General features: G+C 40.8%; 1 protein-coding gene and 1 long non-coding RNA gene across 4 annotated transcripts; one reads left to right on the plus strand and one right to left on the minus strand.

Moving 5' to 3' along the window:
* The first annotated feature begins 393 nt into the window (after nucleotides 1-393).
* On the plus strand, nucleotides 394-17,770 carry prelp (proline/arginine-rich end leucine-rich repeat protein). 3 transcript variants are annotated; one of them, XM_023423656.2, is made up of 8 exons: nucleotides 9,556-9,651; nucleotides 10,371-10,527; nucleotides 13,949-14,384; nucleotides 14,468-14,653; nucleotides 14,806-14,963; nucleotides 15,126-15,322; nucleotides 16,741-16,816; nucleotides 16,991-17,770. In XM_023423656.2, exons 3-8 carry the CDS (start codon nucleotides 13,953-13,955, stop codon nucleotides 17,079-17,081), a joined length of 1,140 nt encoding a protein of 379 aa, XP_023279424.1. In that variant the 5' UTR covers nucleotides 9,556-9,651; nucleotides 10,371-10,527; nucleotides 13,949-13,952; the 3' UTR covers nucleotides 17,082-17,770. The 3 variants fall into 3 exon arrangements, with proteins under 3 accessions (XP_023279425.1, XP_023279423.1, XP_023279424.1); XM_023423657.2 differs by lacking the exons at nucleotides 9,556-9,651; nucleotides 10,371-10,527 and adding an exon at nucleotides 394-452; XM_023423655.2 differs by lacking the exon at nucleotides 10,371-10,527 and having other exon boundaries at nucleotides 9,536-9,651.
* LOC147818121 (uncharacterized) lies at nucleotides 9,655-13,851 on the minus strand. The gene is made up of 4 exons (XR_015438306.1): nucleotides 13,689-13,851; nucleotides 11,928-12,048; nucleotides 11,608-11,734; nucleotides 9,655-9,973 (listed from the first exon to the last, which is right to left on the minus strand). It is a non-coding gene; the product is annotated as an uncharacterized LOC147818121 (long non-coding RNA).
* Nucleotides 17,771-18,384: the final 614 nt, after the last annotated feature.

Raw genomic sequence — 18,384 nt, forward strand, 5'->3', positions numbered from 1 at the left:
AGTGGAAAAAAATGTAAAATGGACATGGAAAAAAGAAAGAGTGTTTAAAACCGGTAGACAACAGTTTCATTTCAAGAAAAGCAGCTCCAGGCAGTATTGTCTATTATAGCCCTACTTTTCTGGTCTAAGACCTCATATCATATGAGTTCTTTTTCATAAAATCCGGATTGAAGAAAGACATTTATTCATGTTAGTTTAAAAGTTATTCATAGTTAGGGGATTGTATTTGCAGCCATTAAAAAACAGAATAAAACTCTGGTGGAATCATTAAACCTCTGGCCATTCCTCTCCTCTGAACAAAACTCTGCCTTGGAAACCTCCAGTCAAAACAATCTGCCGTGAAGCTCCCTGCGGTGTCATAACAGCAACATAGAGAGCTGCAGAGCTCAGGTCCACTCACATATCACATCCCTCTACCCACAGAAACACATCAGGGTCAGGTTCTCCATCAGGTTAGATACATATCAACTCTTTTGAATCTTTTGAATCTCATTCTAACTGTATCCACTGCTGCTGTATTATCACTGTTCATTTTTTCCAAATGGCTCTTAGTTGCTTCTTTATTTGTTTTTGTTCTTTCTAGAAATCAGTTTGTGAATTTTATCTGCAAAGAAAATTAGTTATATGGGCAGAGATTCAAAAGTCTGGGACCCTTGGCTGGGGGAGACTTACTTTGTCAGTTTTTTAAAGCTACACTAATCAATATTCTTTATATCAACAGATGACTAGATTAGGTCAGAACCTGGTATATGGCTGGATCGTGTATGATCAATGTGTGAAATTGTGGACACAGATAAAAACTGTTGTGGAACTGCTGTAAGCAACTACTTTCTTTGGAAAAGCCTGCTCAAAAAGTTACTAAATGTTGCTAGATGATGTAATAGTGTAATAGCACATTCAAGTGATTGCATCACATCTGTATTCTGCCTCGTGTCAGCCATTTCAGCATTTTATCTGTTCGCCTCTGTCCTACTCTCTCTCTTATACAGTATTTTAATACAGCTGGATTCCCAATAAAGCTGTTCTCAACAAGTTTGACATAGTGACTGAAACATTAAGACTACGTGTTAACCAAAAGTCACTTGCAAACCATTTCCAAGCTGCTTCTCTGCACTGCTAAGAGTTTGACTTTATAGCCTAACCACAACTTCGTCTGACAAAATCACCACACACGTAAGTTAGAGGCAAAGACTGCGCTGTGATCTTTGACCACATTAGGCATTCGGCTGCTCTGTCTCTCTGCCACACAGAGTAGACGCAGAGAGTGGTGTGCCTCTCGTTTCCCGGGCATTACTGGCAGCTCGCTTTCATTAAATTAGGTAAGGTTTGTCCAAAGTCACTAAATTTGTTGTAAGTGCCTTTTTGAAAATAAAGAAGTCACTAAAGAGGACTGAGCATGAAGACGGCTGTGGATCTCCTGACTCAACACCTGATGACGTAATAGAAAATGTTTCATTTTCAAAGAGAAACAGCCTACAGTCAAACACTCGGCCAACTAATGGTGCAACTTCATCACTCACTCAACTCAGACTCTCACTCAAGTCACTCACTGACATTCAGAGGTTACTTGTCGTGATTAACCCACATCATCTAACTCTGTAACCCTCCGTAGCCTTATGGAGATGTCAGTGTCTTTCAGCTTGTTGTTTTTGGTTTTAAAACTAGCAACTTCATCATTTCGGTTCACTCTCACCGCTCTCATCAACCTCATTTCTCATCCTCATTTCAACAGGCAGCTTTTTCAAGAGAAAAAGCTCCGATAAAGCCACTGTCCACAAACTGCTCATCATCAAACAGCAGACAGACACAATGAGCAACTAGCTGGTTAAGATAGCAGAACATTTAGCTGCTTAAGTCCAGATCTTTCCCTCTGGAGTTGGTTGAGACCAAAATAGAGTTAAACAGAGTAAATAGTGGTCTTTTTGTTTAAAACATGACTCCATGTTAATGCAAATTTTGCTCCATACCTGCTTGATGTGTAAATAGGTAACAGTTAGCTACACGAATTCACATGCTTGTCATATATCACACTTTATGTGATGAGATGTCAGTGTGGTGTTCACAGTTTGCTGCGCTGCCACCAAGTGGTGAAAATAAATCAATTAATGCAGGCTTTAAAGTAAATAGCGTTGTCAGATAATTATTTAACAGAGATCAATTTAATTTTGCTGCTGGGATTTCAACAAATAAAATTTACTCAAGTTGCCAAGATAATATTAACTGATAATATTCAGATAATATTTAATACTAGCAATATGTGATAGAGAAGAAAAAAGCTAATGAGTTGTCCCAGCACAGGGTTGTTTTCTTAATTTTTATCCTGCCTAGGAAAACAGAAAAATGTTGTTGGAGCTTGTACTCCAATAATTTCTGTTCCTTTGTGACAATAAATCAGCAGCTACTTGGCAAAGGTTAGCAGGCACGACCTCCACTGTATCCTCAAGGTAGACTATTGGGATTATGGATGAAGTACGAGATTTTAGGTTACTGACTTGGAAACTTTGGCTGGTGTGAGTGCTATTTGTTGCTGTACTGAGATCACGAATGACTTAAGGTCTGGCTGGCAGGTCAAGTGTTCCAGTAGTCGCAGGACAATCAACTGGAGAAAAAGTATTATGTTTTTTGGATTCACTTTGTGGAGTCGAATGCAAGTTGTCTCACTGTCCCACAAAATCAGTTCTTTTAACATGTATTGTTTAACAAACAAGCATCAAACAAAACTACTGGGCAGGCTGGTGGAACAACTGACAGGGAAATCATATACACAGAGCTTCAGACCTCCCGGCTGTGTAAAGAGACTGTTTGTTGCAGGGAGGAAAAATCATCTCTTCATCCATTGCAGACTTGTATGGTACTTCTAGTTTTGGCTAGATGACTGAGGAAGCTGTTAGTTTCATTTACAGGCTTGTTTACAAGCAAGACTAAGACCTCCAGCGCTCTCATTAGACACACACACACACACACACACACACACAAAGACGCTGATTCTGCTGTCTTGTATTTCCTTTTAGGTCTGTGGACAGTTACTTCTGTTTTATGGAGTCTTGCACATGCAGTGTGGTAAAAACTCCTCATTGCAAAAGAGAGCGCAAACGTACACCAGCAATTCATTTTTTAACCCAATTTCAGAAATAGTTATCACCACAAGCTTAGAGTAATGAGCCTCAAAAATATGGAAGAGAACAGATAATCTTCACAAAATCCTCTGTTCTTAAAATGGTTTAGCCAAGGAAATGAGAAATAAAGACATTTTTATTACAAATTCTAAATACAGCGTTTATTCTCACATCTATTTTTTTTGTGTGTGAAGTGTGATATCCAACATAAGAGAGATACGGAGGATTTAGTCTGTTTGTAAACTTCCTGTCTGAAGGATTTGTCATTATAGTGAAAGGGGCCGTGTTCCTGAGGTTGTTCCACAGTCTCTGCACTGTGCACCACCGATGATTTCCTCAGGACCCTGTTTAGGCAGCTGATAATGCAATTCAACTCAGCAGAGTGAGTAGTTGTGTTTTTGTTTTCTATTCTCTATGTCATTAGCTTGCTAACTGAACATTAACAGAGGTAGGGGCTGGGGCTAGGGGTGTAGTCGGCTGCATGTGTCAGAGTGGTAAAAAGTGAGAGATGGAGAGTTCAGGGTCCAGGCTGAACGTTGTATGTGTGTGAACTATGTGCGTTGCGTGTGAGAGGAGAGTTCGACTACTTACGGACTCTATATTACACATTCCATATTTAATTGAGTACCAGTGCAGAGGCGCATATGTGAAACATATGAGGCTTACCCAACACAATATAGACACATGCGTACACATCCTACTACTGCATACACATACACATACTCATACTGTACCGCAGCAGTGCAGTGCCACATATCATACAATAAAGCATATGGGCATGGTAGGCTTGTGCTTCCTTTTTTATCAAAAAGAATCCATCTGTGTAAACATCATCATTCATACATTTATGCAACATATTAGGTGCATTCATGCATCTCCTAAAATGGAAGTATAATTTGAGTCCAGGTAAAGGCCTTTATGCTTTATTGATTTTTGCCTGAATTGCAACAGCCCTATAATAATGAATGTCCCTGACTGAATGACTGACTGACTGATCATATTTCCACCAGCGGTCAGCTGAATCCTGTGACTGAGTTGGAGTTTCCCCAATCGCCGTTGCTGTTCCAAAACTATTTGCAGTTTATATTAGGGAGATGTTTAAAGCCTGTAGTGTTGCCAACTTATGTTTTGCTAGATTTAGAGACTTTTTTCAAACAAGACCAAGTATAAAGGAGGCAGAGGGATAACTAAAGATAAGACACACCAAACAAGAGAGAGGAAGAGAGTGGGAGAGAGAGAAAGAGGCCTTCGGTAACTGCTCAGCTAAAGAGACTAGCAGATCTGAGGAGAGAGACAAACATATAAAGAGCTGAAACGAGTTGACACTTGGCAGAATGCAAACAGGACTTCAGATTTCAGATGATCACAGCACTTCCGCAACAGTTTTTAACTACATCCTCACACGCACATTGACCGTATATTAGGTTTTAACCGAGTTGTTTTAAATTCAGTCCGTTGAATGTTAGCTAAATCCCTCCCCCGAACAGCGATTGTTTAATCTCCACTTATTAGCAACAGTAACTAGGAATGGCAGGTTGGGTGAGTTTCGGATTGGACACTGTTGTGTTTACTTGTGATAAAGTGATGTTCATTCGGTTGCTTGCTTCCGATGATCGGCTGTGCCAACGAGAGTCGTCATTTCACCCAACAACTGCTGCCACCTAGAAATGCCAAGCCTGCTTCTGTCTACCTCTGAAATCAAGAACCCCATTGTTTCAAAAATTACTCGGCTCTTAAAGCGGTAAATGTGTCTAACTATAGAGAGCGAACAGTGACTTCCACCCTCCATGAAGGAAATGCAGATGAGAAAAAGCAAACAAATGATGTGTGTATTCAATATAAAATCTTCCAAAACAAGCCATAACTTTCGAGTACTCGCAGTACATCTACCTGTTCGGGTGACAGACAGGTGCATTATGATTTAAAGGGACAGCACTATTGTACATGATATTCACTGGGTAATTACTGACAAAAACTGCTGTGATGAATTTCAAAGCACTAATTAAACTGAAACATAGCAATCAAAATAAAGTGCAGAAGGAGCAATAAGAAAAGGAAAACTTATAACAAGATGTCTGAACCACATGAAAATCAGTTCTGACAAGTGTTGGGTGTTTTTATTGAAAGGCATGTAAAACCTATATTTTCCATGCACTTTAAACAAACCAACATGTCACAGACGAGACAAGCTGGCTTCATCATGGTTTCTGGCTTGACTGTGCAATATGCAGACGGATGTCTTCAATCAACCATTCACAGTCATTGGATCGCAGTCAGCTGTGGATTACACCCAGCTGTCAAATCCAAAGAGAATAACAAAGGTGTCAAGCATTTCAAGTCACCTGTGAAGAAAACCATTGCTGAAAAAAGTAATGATTATATAACTTGCTCCAAGAAGTCACGGCACCGGTTGTGACTGAAGCTCATCAGATCGTGTGTAGTGCATGAGCTGAAGTCTGTCTGGGCTGGACAACGTTTCATTTAATGCATCGTCCACTGTCCAGGTGGTTTCTTTCTACTGGCATGCGCATAACTGGAGAAAGTGCTTTTCAGTTAATAGCGTGTGTTGTATGATTTCACGCATTACGTAATGCTTCTCAGTCTCAGCAGCTGCCTTTGGTGTTGCGTATGAGCCACAACTGTTGTGACTGTAGATGCTGTGAGACAAACAGCAGTTTAACGGTAGTTTTCTGTACAGGAGCCTTTTGTTGTGTAACAGTTAGGTCAGCATGTGCAAGCGTTTGGGATCCACAGTTACTGATGGTGTTCAAGTGTGCGTTATAACATTTTCATTTCAATGATGTGATAAGCTTGAAGAAGTTAGACTGTATAATTCACTGGCATTTATATTGAAAGACAGAAATTAATTTTAACAATCCTAAGATGAGAGAAATATTTTCCATTGGACTTTATAGATAAACAAAGGGCCTTCCAAATACCTGCTGCTGTGGCATGCTGTGTCCTATTTTTAGGCAGCTCTTGATGGTGGAGCTACAAACAAAAGCATGAAAACTGAACACGTCTGTCCCCTTTTGTTTGGCAGATAAAACAAGCAGTGAAGGGATGCAGTTTGTTTTGACTTCATCTGCTGCGTGTTTATGCACTAAATCTATTCCTATAAACACATTGTGTTGAGTGAATAACAAAGTTTACTCATCATGATTAATACAATAATAATATAATTTGTGTAATCACAATTATTTAAGAGGGCAAAGACAATGAGAATACTGTAAAAACTTGGTTTTTATAAAAGACTGCTAACATTTGCCAATGTGGGCATCGAAGTCGTGGATTCAGCGTTGACTTTGGAAAAGAAAAAGTGGGCGTGGCCCGCAGAACTTGTATACGTAGTGCTTACAAGATGCTGTGAAACGGATCAGATAGTTGTCAGTAAATGTTGTGGAATATTTATTTTCATCTGGCTGTATTTCCTTTGGGAACATTTCTGGCAGAAACTCATGCGCGCGTCTCCTTTAAACCAAACAGCTCAATCATCCAAATCACTCTGCAGATGACAGAACATGCCGTTCTTGGAAAGTTCTCAGCTTATTATACACACCAAGTCATTCTGGACTGGAGCCTGAGCCTGCCTCACTCTTTGCATCTGCCTGGAGAGCAGCAGCTGCAAAATGCAAAAGCAATGAGGAGGACTGCAGCTTAAAGATTTCCTGCAGTAAAGAGCGGTTGTCTGCCACTATAAATATCTATTTTCTTGAATCAACAGGTTGAATTCAGCCCTGAAAAACAGAGCACCAGCATCCCACCATCTCTGTCCAGACTCTGTGTATCTGAGCGCTGCTGGGCCAAGCAGTTACATTCCTCGGCCCATGTGACTCAGTTCTCACATGCAAATCCAAACCACACAGTTTTATTCTCTAAGGTTAGCTACTTTTAAGCTGTGATAAGTGCACAAAGAAATACATGATACATCAAAATGTATTCTAATAAATGAATGATGTCTAAATAGGTAGCGCCATGAGATGACGGCCATGTGAGGCAACCTCTTACACGTTGTCAACACAGGACGCTAGACCTAAATGTCTGATAGAAAACCTAAGGTGAGAATATAAACACACTTAATTCCAAGTACAATGGACAGATTTTTGACAGGTAAGAAAAGGAAAAAACAGAAGATGTTCATCAAGCGAAGAGTAAACGAACAAACTTTTATTGCCATGAGCGAGAGGAAAAGCGATTAGACCCCATCATGATGTCATCATATGTGAAAAGGGGGTGAGGCTGTGCGAAGTATAACAAACCCCCCAGAGTCTAAACACTGTAAATTTGAAGGAGAGAAGCTGGAGATCTGGATGTGATGACAAGCGACGATGAGCTCGGCGTGACTGGATATGAAGACTGGAGGTAGAAGGGGAGGAGGAGGAGGAGGGTCGCAGCAAATGCACGGAAATGACAGCAGCAGAGAGGAGAACAGATTTTTAATTATGACAGAGACGATGTGACTGGCTGGTTGAGATCGTGGTGAGATCTGATTGGTTGCCGAACACCTGAAGGAGTGTGGTGAAAGAGGGAGAATCTACAGAATTGTGAAAGAAAGCAGAGTAGAGATAGTCTTCCTGATTGAACTATCGCTAAGCTTCATTAGATTTGCTTTCATAGTTTGTCTCACAAATCCCCACAGTTGATTGATTGATTGATTGATTGATTGATTGATTGATTGATTGATTGATTGATTGATTGATTGATTGATTGATTGACTGATTTATTGATTTCTTGGACAACTATATTTTGTCCTAATCCAACATCCTCATCTTATGTTGTGTTTCCACTATGTATTAGACTGGACAGTGGAGTCCTAATAACACTATAAATAATATCGCAAATTAATTATGAGAGTGGAACTGATCATGAGAGATTCTCACTAATGTGACACAGACACACACTGTATTGTCCGTCTGGCCTCCATTGTTGTTTGGGCTTTCCACTTTCATTTGTCGGCCATTTATGTAGAGGCAGCTCTGCAGCCACAGAACGAGCCCGTCACATTTAACATCGGTGCCATGCCAAAGAGAAGCCGACAATTTGTGGCAGACCACCTCATTCAGAGAATCATCTTTCCTTTAATTTCCAGTTTATTCCATTCAAACATTTTAAATGTGCTGTTCTAAATTCATTTCTGATGATATTACATTATGGACATAAAATCGTGAAACATTGCTGTTAATGAGCAACTCTTTCCAGTGATGTCATCCCTGCACAAAACAAAAACTCTTACAGAGAAATTAGGTTGCTGCAGTTGATCAGAGGAGCTGAGTCATTAAATAGCATCCTCTCAAGCCTCCCTTAAATGGCAGCAGAGAGGATGAGCAAGAGACAGCAACCACCCAACAAGTGACGCGTTTGTTACATATTCACATTTTTACTTTTTCTCTCTCATTGTCCTATTTGTGGAATTATCCTTAGTCTGGTCTGGCTGAGCTCAGTATGGTGGTGACTGAGTAAAGAGGAGACGGGAGTGCAGTGGGGAGAAATCATGAAAAGAGAAAGAATGTGAGGGGAAAGTGCAAGAAGGAGCCACATGTACATGTACATGTGTGTTTCAGACTTTTCCCCACATGTGTTTGCCTCATTATACTTTGGCTGCAGCTCACTCTGCAGGAATGCAGCGCAGCAAACACGTCTGCCTGCTATCCCCCAGTGACATATAAGCACACACAAACACACACATATATAGATGCTCTACACTTTGTTAATCAGAGTGCCACACAGCCCCATTTCCTGTAAGACTGCCCCACACACACACACACAGACACACACACAGACACACACACACACACACACACACACACACATACACATCATGCCGCAGCTGGACCTCAGTAATCAGACTGTTTGAGTTTACTGATGCTGGAGGGGAAAAAATCTCTCTGGACACTTAACTGACACAGAAAAGACGCTATGGAGTCAGCAGAGAGATGCTGCTAATGAAAAACACATGACTGGATCTGTGTGCACTCATCTAAACAATAGCAGAGTGGGTGGGAGACAGAGAAGAGTTGCAATTACAGCTGGGCCTTCCCTAACAGAGGTTCAGTGTTCACAAAAGTCTTCTGATATAGAAACACATGCTTGTGCATAGATAAATATGCAAGCAAAGCCACGCCCACCCCCCCCCCCCCCCCCCTTTTTGCCTTTTTGATACAAACACCCTCCTGCTCTGCAGTGACAGAACGAAATAATAACAAACTATGACACAGTTTAGTCACATGAAAGAGTCTGCGGTCTTCCAGAAGGAATTAAGATTAAATCTCTCTGGCCCTGAGTCGAGCAGAGGGGGAGAAAGAACCACTGTGACCTTCAGAGGGAAAAAAGCCAAGTAACAAACCCGACAGGCAGGCTTGTCCACCAAAGGAGAGAGAGAGGGAGAGCAAGAGGGAGGGGAGGGTTAGGGACGGAGAGAAACAGAGGAAGAGAGAGAGGGAGAGAGAGGGAGGGGTAGGACAAGAGTGAGAGAGGCAGAGAGACGAAAAGACACAAAACTTGTGACTTGACAAAAGAGGGCAGGTACCAGAGGCAGGTAAGAAACTTTATTTTTTGTTTCCAGGGGGGCTTTTTTTGGATGAGGCATGATCAATAAGATAAGAACAGGCAGGAGTGTGTTCGTGCGTGAAACAGAAGCAGCAAGAGCAGTGTGAGTGTCCGTTTGTCGACTGACAGAGGATCCTGGCACTGGCACAGCTGGGCCATGCTGGTGTGTTTCTATAGAAACGCTGTGCCATACAAAGTGGTACTCTGTCCTCCAGTGAGCTGCCACACACTTTCACTCTGACGTTTTTCTCCGCTCCTGCACGCTCACCTTGATTCCAGCTTTATCCATCAGTGAGAGGGGAGAGCTGCTGCTGCAGAAGAGTTAAAATATGAAGAGAGTGGAGCTTTAGTCGCGGTTATAAAAACAGGCCTGTGGCTCACTTTGGCTGGTGCAGAAGGATCTTCATTTTTGCAGCTCATCAGATGGATCCTCAGAGTTTTACAAGCAGTTTTGTTTTGTTTTTTCTTCTTGCTGAAAGGAATTTTACTAATTCGGCTGTGAAGTTGTAATTTATTTTTCATCGTTACAAATTCTGACGGATCATCTTCCCTGGATGGGTGTTAACCAAAGGTCAAAATAAAACTGAAAAGGACTCTGGAAATGAGTTAAAAAGGCATGCTTATTTTGTTTTTGTTTTTAAAAACACAGGCTGTTCTGATTTGCTGTATTTTAAGTACCTTGAATGTTTAAAAAGTCCTTCTTTGCAGCGTGTGACGAACGTAAAAGGAAAACATTGCTCGATCTAGGCTGAGCTGACTGATGATCAGGACAAAGAGACAATGATGACAGTGTCCAGTCAGGCAGGAGAACAGATTGCCTGCAGGAGCCTGATGGTGCTGAGTTCTGTTTCTTCTATACTTCCAAGTTAGTTTGGATTATAATCATCATATTTCTGTTCATTAACTATTTTTGTCAGTGCGCCTTCCAACTCTTTCACTGCACATCCAGATGCATATAGATCCAGTCTTTGCACAGCCAATGCAGGACTGCCACACCCACATGAGGACATGTTTTGGCACCAGTGCAAAGTATCTGCTGTGGATGATGGTTTCAAAAGGAGGGCAGATTCCTTTATCATTGGGTGAAACTCCAATCCAGAACGGAAACTATGCATGTGTGTGTGTGTGTGTGTGTGTGTGTGTGTGTGTGTGTGTGTGTGTGTGTGTGTGTGTATCAGCCACTTTTTAACATAAAATGCATCTCCATAACCCATGATGACAGTCAGATGATACAGTTTGTTTTATGTCACATATTTATCTCAGCACACACATGTTGAAAGATATTTAGAGACATTTGTAATTGTGTTGATTAATCACAGATATTTTCAGATATCTTGAGTCAGATTTCTGAACTCTGCTCTGCATGACGCAACTCTTATTCGTGGCTTTTTTAGTATCGTTACAAAACACTGGTGATGATTTTTGGTTTCAAGTACGACAGCAGCAGCTCTGCAGCAGCTCTGTCAATAGAAAAGTAAGAAACTGTGATGAATGGGAAAGAGCTCATCGATCGATGATGTTGTGGGAATAAAGCTTTATTTCTCTGGCTGCTCTTCCAGAATGAGAATTATGATACACATAAACATAAACAACAGTCTGAATATACAGTTGTGATGTTATAAATACATTTATGAACTAATTTATTTTATAAGAACCTTTACCTGGTATTAAGATGCAACTAGTGCTAAAATTGAAAAGATATCATAACCATAGCTTTCGTTTTTAAAGATAGCTGCCATTTAAAACATCTGCAATAATATTTTGGTCTTTGATGTAAAAAAACACACAATAAAAACAACTTCAATCATGGGAAAGTCAATATAACTTCAATATGTATGAATATATTCAATTATGGCTGATCTTTAAATTTACTGGAAATATTTGGAATTTCCATTCAAGATAATTAAAACTGAAATGTCAACGAGGTTCAAAATGCATTGCTCACCTTGGAAACGGCAGTTGAGAAGATGAATTCACCATTAAATCCAATGAGTGGCTGCATCGAAAGTCGATTTGTCGTGTGGTTACAGAATTATAATTCAACATTTTCATGACAACTGGACAAACTCCATCTGCAAATGAAGATTATGTATTGTGATTGAAAGCAACAGAAGATGGTTAATGTATTATAACACGGTTTACCATTTTGTGTGTTCCAAAGATTAGTGCAGAGATTTACTACAAGAATCACTAAACCACTGCAATAAGTGCAGTTCACACACTGATATGATTTGGATTTACTTATTTAGGTCACAAATAACAAACCAATGAGTCAGGCATCTCTGACTTTGGGTCTTTAGTTGTTTGCCAGAATACCGGTCAAGACAGCAGCGGCACGAGGGGGGAGAAGGGCTGGTTGTGGTTTTGAGCGAGGGCCTGGGAGGCTCTGAAAGGCAGAGAGGGAAAAGGAAGGGCAGTGCCAGTGAACACTGTCAGAAAAAAGTTCAGATATGTTTTTCCAGGCGGGACAGATTTTGGCTCTAAGCCTCATTCCTGCCCCGTGATTCATTTGTGACGTTTATCAAAAATTGGCCAGATGCTTTCCTAAAAAGTGATTGGAAAATAATCGTGCATTTGTACCAAGGCATTATTTTGACAGCTGTGTGGGGACAGTTTACAGCAGGCTTATGCTGCTGAGCTACAATGCACAGTTCAAAGAAAGATATGCACACATACAGACATTCTGTACAATCTAAAAGTTTGGGATTAAAAGACGCAGCCAGCTCAGCCTGAAACGATATCGCTCCACTTTGAAAAGTGAACTTATCTCCGCTGTACATTCTTGTGATCAAAGGTCAAACATCTGCATCTGTGTGTGTGTGTGAGTCTGTGTCAGTCTGTCTTCCAGCCTGAGAAGATGGAGGTCATTACATTTTACACACACAAGCTAAACTGATGTAAGTTGCAAACATCTGTCGGACACATTTTTTAAAAGTCATCAATTACAGTACAAAACCTAAAATCACCTCCCATCTGTTCTCCTGCTGAAAGTTCAAACTCTTGGGTGTGTGTTAGATGAGTTTGTAACACCGTTTATGCCAATTTCTTAATCTCTGAAAAAACTCTTAAAGACTAACTCACACTGAAAACATATTCCTGGTGGAAATAAAAGAGTATGCACCTAATCTTGCAATTCAAGACATATATGTACATTGATTTAAGAGAGAGATCAATCAGGGTCTCATTGGGATTTGGTCCAGTTTCCTTTCAGCCTCTCCTGGGTCAAAGAGCTTAAACCTTCCAGACCTACAGTTTCCCCTCCACAGCTCTCCCTCTGGACAAGTGCAAACAATAGAGCCTTTATCCCCAAACTTTTCTTCTCCTCTTCCTCATAAGTACCAATTTCCTGTATCAGTATCTGCCCTTCCCACACTTGAACTTAATTAAATTAAACAGATCATTCTGCCTTAGACTTTCTTGCCTACTCTCTGTCTCTCTTACAATAACAAACCACAAACCAAACGACACTATATTTATTTATCATAATTGATTGATAGCATTCATTAGCATTTTTTCCTTATCCATACAGACACTGACAGTGGAAAAGTAACAGACTAGGCCTTCTTGCTTAGTGTACAAATCTTAATTATTTTCAAAGCAATAGGACACTGAAGTCATAAATAGAAACATTTCCTCCCTGTAAGAACAGCATCACACAGTAATAATATTTGATGTTAGAATAAAAGCGTAGTAACAGTTCAGGTGGCAGACTGCTGAAGGTTTTGGTTTACAATTCTACAATCACTGTTTTCATGGTTAAGGTCCAAAAGAAACCTGCTTCGTGTTTGTCTTGATACTACTGTTTCAGCCAGTTCAGCCCTATCTCAACACAGTTTGAACAAAAACCAGCAGGGATTGGGAATATTTTTGCTGCAAGTCAAAAAAAATGTTCCCAAGCCCCTCCCAAAATATGAACAATCAAAATACAAACAGCTGCGTACTCAAGTTTTCAGTGTATTCAGAGACAACTGGTCTGCACTGAGCTTCTAAAAGGCTGCGGATAAAGGGAACAGGGTTTGTACGCACTTGAGAGTCAGCACTGCCCCAGAGCTGCCACACAGAGCAAGAAACAGAAAAAGGACCAAAGTGTTCCAGTTGTTAAACTTTCTGGGTAGAATTAGCTCACCATGTTGGCTAACAAGCAGAACCAAAAATGACGTGTTGTGTGTTCTGTCTGTCTCTCTCTCTCTCTCTCTCTCTCTCTCTCTCTCTCTCTCTCTCTCTTTACTTAACCCTTGTAACTGTACACAAAAAATGAACGACCTCTGTTTTCTTCTCTGCTGTAGGACAATGAAGGCCGGCGCGGGACTCTTCTCTGCATTGGCTCTGTTCCTCCTGATGGGGGCAGTGATCACCCAGAGACCTCGGCCAAAGAAGCCCACCAGGCGCCCTGTCCCCACCAAGAAGCCTTCTGTCCCCAAGCTTGCTGTACCGGCACAGCCAGAGCCCCAGGAGCCCACAGACTTCCCCCCACCCATCCTGGGCCCGCCATCCGTCTTTCCTGATTGCCCCCGAGAGTGTTTATGCACCCCAGACTATCCGAATTCTCTCAACTGCGAGAATCGGAACATCCGTGCGATCCCTGTCATCCCACCCAGAACGCACTACTTGTACCTGCAGAACAACTACATCTCAGAGGTGACGGCAGAGCCGTTCATCAACGCCACTGACGTCCGCTGGATCAACTTGGCAAACAACCGTATTCATCGAATAGACAAAAAGGTCAGAGAGTTTCCTCCATCAGCATTCATGATTTCAAAATAACATCAATACATCTAAAACTTCTGTGTCTATATCTAATGCAGGTATTTGAGAAGATCCCCGCACTGCTCTATCTCTATGTGCACCGTAACCACCTAAAAGAGGTCCCTTCAGGTCTGCCAGCAAGCCTGGAACAGCTCCGCCTTGCAAAGAACCGTATTTCCAAGATCCCTGCTGGTGCCTTCAGCAAGATGGGGAACCTGACTCTGCTCGACCTCTACCACAACCAGGTAAACCTCTCAGTTTAAATGTGCCTTTGTGGGCACCTTACCACACAGTGCTGTTTTGGTATGAACAGTGACAACCGCCTGTGTGTCTCTCAGGAGCGAACGCAAGCGTGTAACTGATATTGTACTGTATGGTGTACACTCTTCCTCCTCAGCTGAGTGACAGTGACCTGGGAAAGAACACATTCAAGGACCTGAAGAGCCTCATGCAGCTCAATCTGGCTCACAACGTCCTGAAGAAGATGCCTGATGGTGTGCCCAGTGGCCTCATTCAGCTTTTCCTGGACAGGAACCGTATAGATGACATCCCAAAGCAAGTATACAGTTCACACATTGTGACATTGCTGATGAACACACACACACACACACACACACACACACACACACACACACACACACACACACACACACTGCATGTATTATTAAATACTGGCTGGATGTTAAATCTCATTTGTTCTTCCTGTCTTTTGTTCAGAGACTACTTCAGAGGCTTCACTCACCTTGCGTTTGTGAGGCTGAACTACAACCAGCTGAGTGACAAAGGAGTTCCCAAGGCTGTGTTCAACATTTCCTCCCTGTTGGACCTCCAACTGGCCCACAACCAGCTCGCCTCTGTTCCTCTCTTCAACGGTCACCTGGAGCACCTGCATCTCAACCACAACAGCATCGAGAGTAAGTCCAGCACCACCCTCTAGTGCAGCAGAAACATGTTTATGTCGCACTGACAGTTAGTTGAGACGAGGCAACAACACAAATCTTTACAGGACATTCAGCGTGCACAGTGTGAACAAATAACTGATGACTGATAAACACACTGTACAGAACCTGCCCAACACCAAACTGCGGTCGGACGAAGTTACCCGCTAGCTGGTGAACATAATGGAGCAGCTAAAGAGACAGATACTTTTTCAGTTACTGACAGGGACCAAATCAGACATAAAAGGACACATTTACATTTGCCGGGTCAGAAACACAAATCTAACTAAGCCTGATGTTGCCTCTGTCTCTGTGTCTGCTATAAGTGCAAATACGCAGCTGTTTGACATGACATCATAACATGTCAATCTTGTTTCTAAGGCCCTCAAGTGGCCAGAAAATCAATTAATGCTGCTTTAATATCAGCGTTTTTAAAAGACACACACGGCGCAGGTGTTTTCCCGTCATTCTCTCCGAGTAGTCCTCTGTTCAGGTTGATGCTGGGCAGGGCTATGTTGGGAGGTCACCAAACTCCATGTACTAACTAGAATGATAAAGGTGTAACAGGCAAAACAAAGCTAGCAGGAGATTATGGGAGATGCAAATAAAGCAGTCTGTACAAATACTGTGTATATATATATATATATATATATATATATATATATATATATGTATAAAAGACATATCAAGCTCTGCTTAAGATCAGACCACCAAACTAAGGACCCAGATATTCTCCTCAAGCATAAGTCGAGACCAAAACAGATCTAAAAAGAAAGTGACTGCTGGGACTTTTTTTTCTCAGGTGACCAGAAACATGTCTCCAAATAATGTCATTTGATAATTCTTAGCACTTGGTCTGTATCTTACTTCTCAGAATAAGTTTGTGTCATTTTGCTCTCCTGTTGCGAAACAGTTTACAGATTTTACTTTTTGGATTTGACTAAGCTAGCTATTTCTTGCTTTCCTATTTGAGTCAGCAAGCAGCTTTTCGGTTCCGTTATGACTGTTTCTCTATCGAGACTAAAGCTGAACAAGTTTGTTCTGGCAGGGCCATAAAAAGCTGCACTTTAGTATCACAGTGTCAATAACTTTTTTTTATTCATTTCTTCTTGGTGTCTTGTCTGTAATCTGTTCACCCCATTTGTATTATTCCTGCTATACTAAATGACCTAATTTGTTTGCTTACAATGACTGATTTATGTCTTTTTTAAAAATCTTTCCTCGAGCACTTTGGACTATCTTTTAGTAAGTGCCTAATGAATTACCAAGATTAAAGTATTAGTATTATAAATGAATAAAATAATTTTATTCAATTTACATTCTTTTAATTTTTTGCTTTGAAGGAAAACAACATTTGAGGACTTGACATTCATGACAGTGTGTTTTCTTTACAGGCATCAATGGCACCCTGATCTGTCCTTACAGCCTGCAGGCTGACCTGAGCGATCACAGCCTGTTGCCCAGACTAAGGTAGGTCACATTATGTCACATCTTGGCATTCAACAATAAAAACTTGTGCAATTGCACCCTTTCAAAGGAAGTAGGTAGGAAGAAAAAATTGCTAATGTGAGAAAAGGAATTAATGAGTTCTTCAAAATAGACGTCATGGTAATGAAGTGTTACGGAACTGTTCTATTGCCTCAGGTACCTGCGTTTGGATGGAAATCACCTGAGCCCTCCCATCCCTCTGGATGTCATCATGTGCTTCAGACACCTCCACTCTATTGTTATTTAGGAGAAACTTGACTCAAGACCTGGGGGCATGCACACACACATAAACTACACACATGCACATATGCACACATGCACACACAAAAACACACACAGACTCACTGTGCACAAGCTGAGTTCAAAGAAAAACACGCTCCATGAAGAACAAGGTATATCCACCCATGCATACTGTGGGAAAGTGTTATTGAAAGATGGACGCCAGATAAATGAAATAACTGTAAAGCTTTGATAGTTCAAGCTTTGAAAAGTTTAATTGTTGCTGTATTCAGGACAGTGAACTATGAATCTAGGAAGAGTGGATATGCCGACATTTAGGGTTAAGTTTTTGTATGGAGTTACAGTTTATCCGCCATTTTTTGTTTATAAAAAGTTAGAATGAGTAAAGTCTGAAAATACAGGTACATTGACAGATGCTACAGATATGGAGGGTAGTTATGTTTGCTTGCAGATGTGATCAGAGTAGAGCTGCCACCATTAAGAACAAACTGACCTGCAGTTAATGTCAGAAGAGACCGTTTAAAACATAACTACCATGTAGTTGAAACTGTCCCAAATGTGCCTGTGATTTTCAAGGTACTCCATGTAAAAATGTCATTCCATTCTTTTTATTCTTTGTCTTCTGTATATTATTCTTCTGTATAAAGAAGCTCTGTACAAATAATGGATAATAAAACTTCTTCTTTGCTCATTTGATCCCGTTTGATGATTAATTTAACAGAATTTTGATTGGATTGACTTTCTCACCACTCTCCCTTCTCATAAATACTTTGGGTAACTCTGCATCAGTGGACACCAACACACTTTATGTCACAGTAATTCTGGGGGACTGTGATTTTACTTAAAGGTGCCCTGTGGAGTATTTGACCGCTTGTACCCCTAAGGAGCACTGTTTTTAAGCACACACAAGCAAGACGAGATACACATCCCTGTTCCTGGTTTCAATTTATTTCACCACTCTACATTTAGCCTGGTTGTAAACAAATCACAATTTATATTTCTCAAAAACAGCCCTGCAAATTTGCCCTATAATTTGAATGTCATCACTATATATGATCTAAACTATAAATAACATTAGATTAACATGCAGAATAGAATAGAAATGTCCTTTGGCATCCCATAATCCTTGATTATATTAAAAAAAAGAAGGAAAAAACAAACTTAAAGTATGCTTTAATAGACATGCACTAAAAAACTTTTTAGATTTTTATTACAGTCAATGATTGTCTGTTATTATTTTACTGAAATATCACAAAAAACAAACCTCTATTAAAGGATAAATATAGAAAAACTGCATAATTATGACACGT

The sequence above is a fragment of the Seriola lalandi genome, unplaced genomic scaffold (assembly GCF_002814215.2).
Source record: "Seriola lalandi dorsalis isolate HSWRI2012SDOR001 ecotype SW California unplaced genomic scaffold, Sedor1 jcf7180002054692, whole genome shotgun sequence".
Classification (NCBI taxonomy): domain Eukaryota; kingdom Metazoa; phylum Chordata; class Actinopteri; order Carangiformes; family Carangidae; genus Seriola; species Seriola lalandi.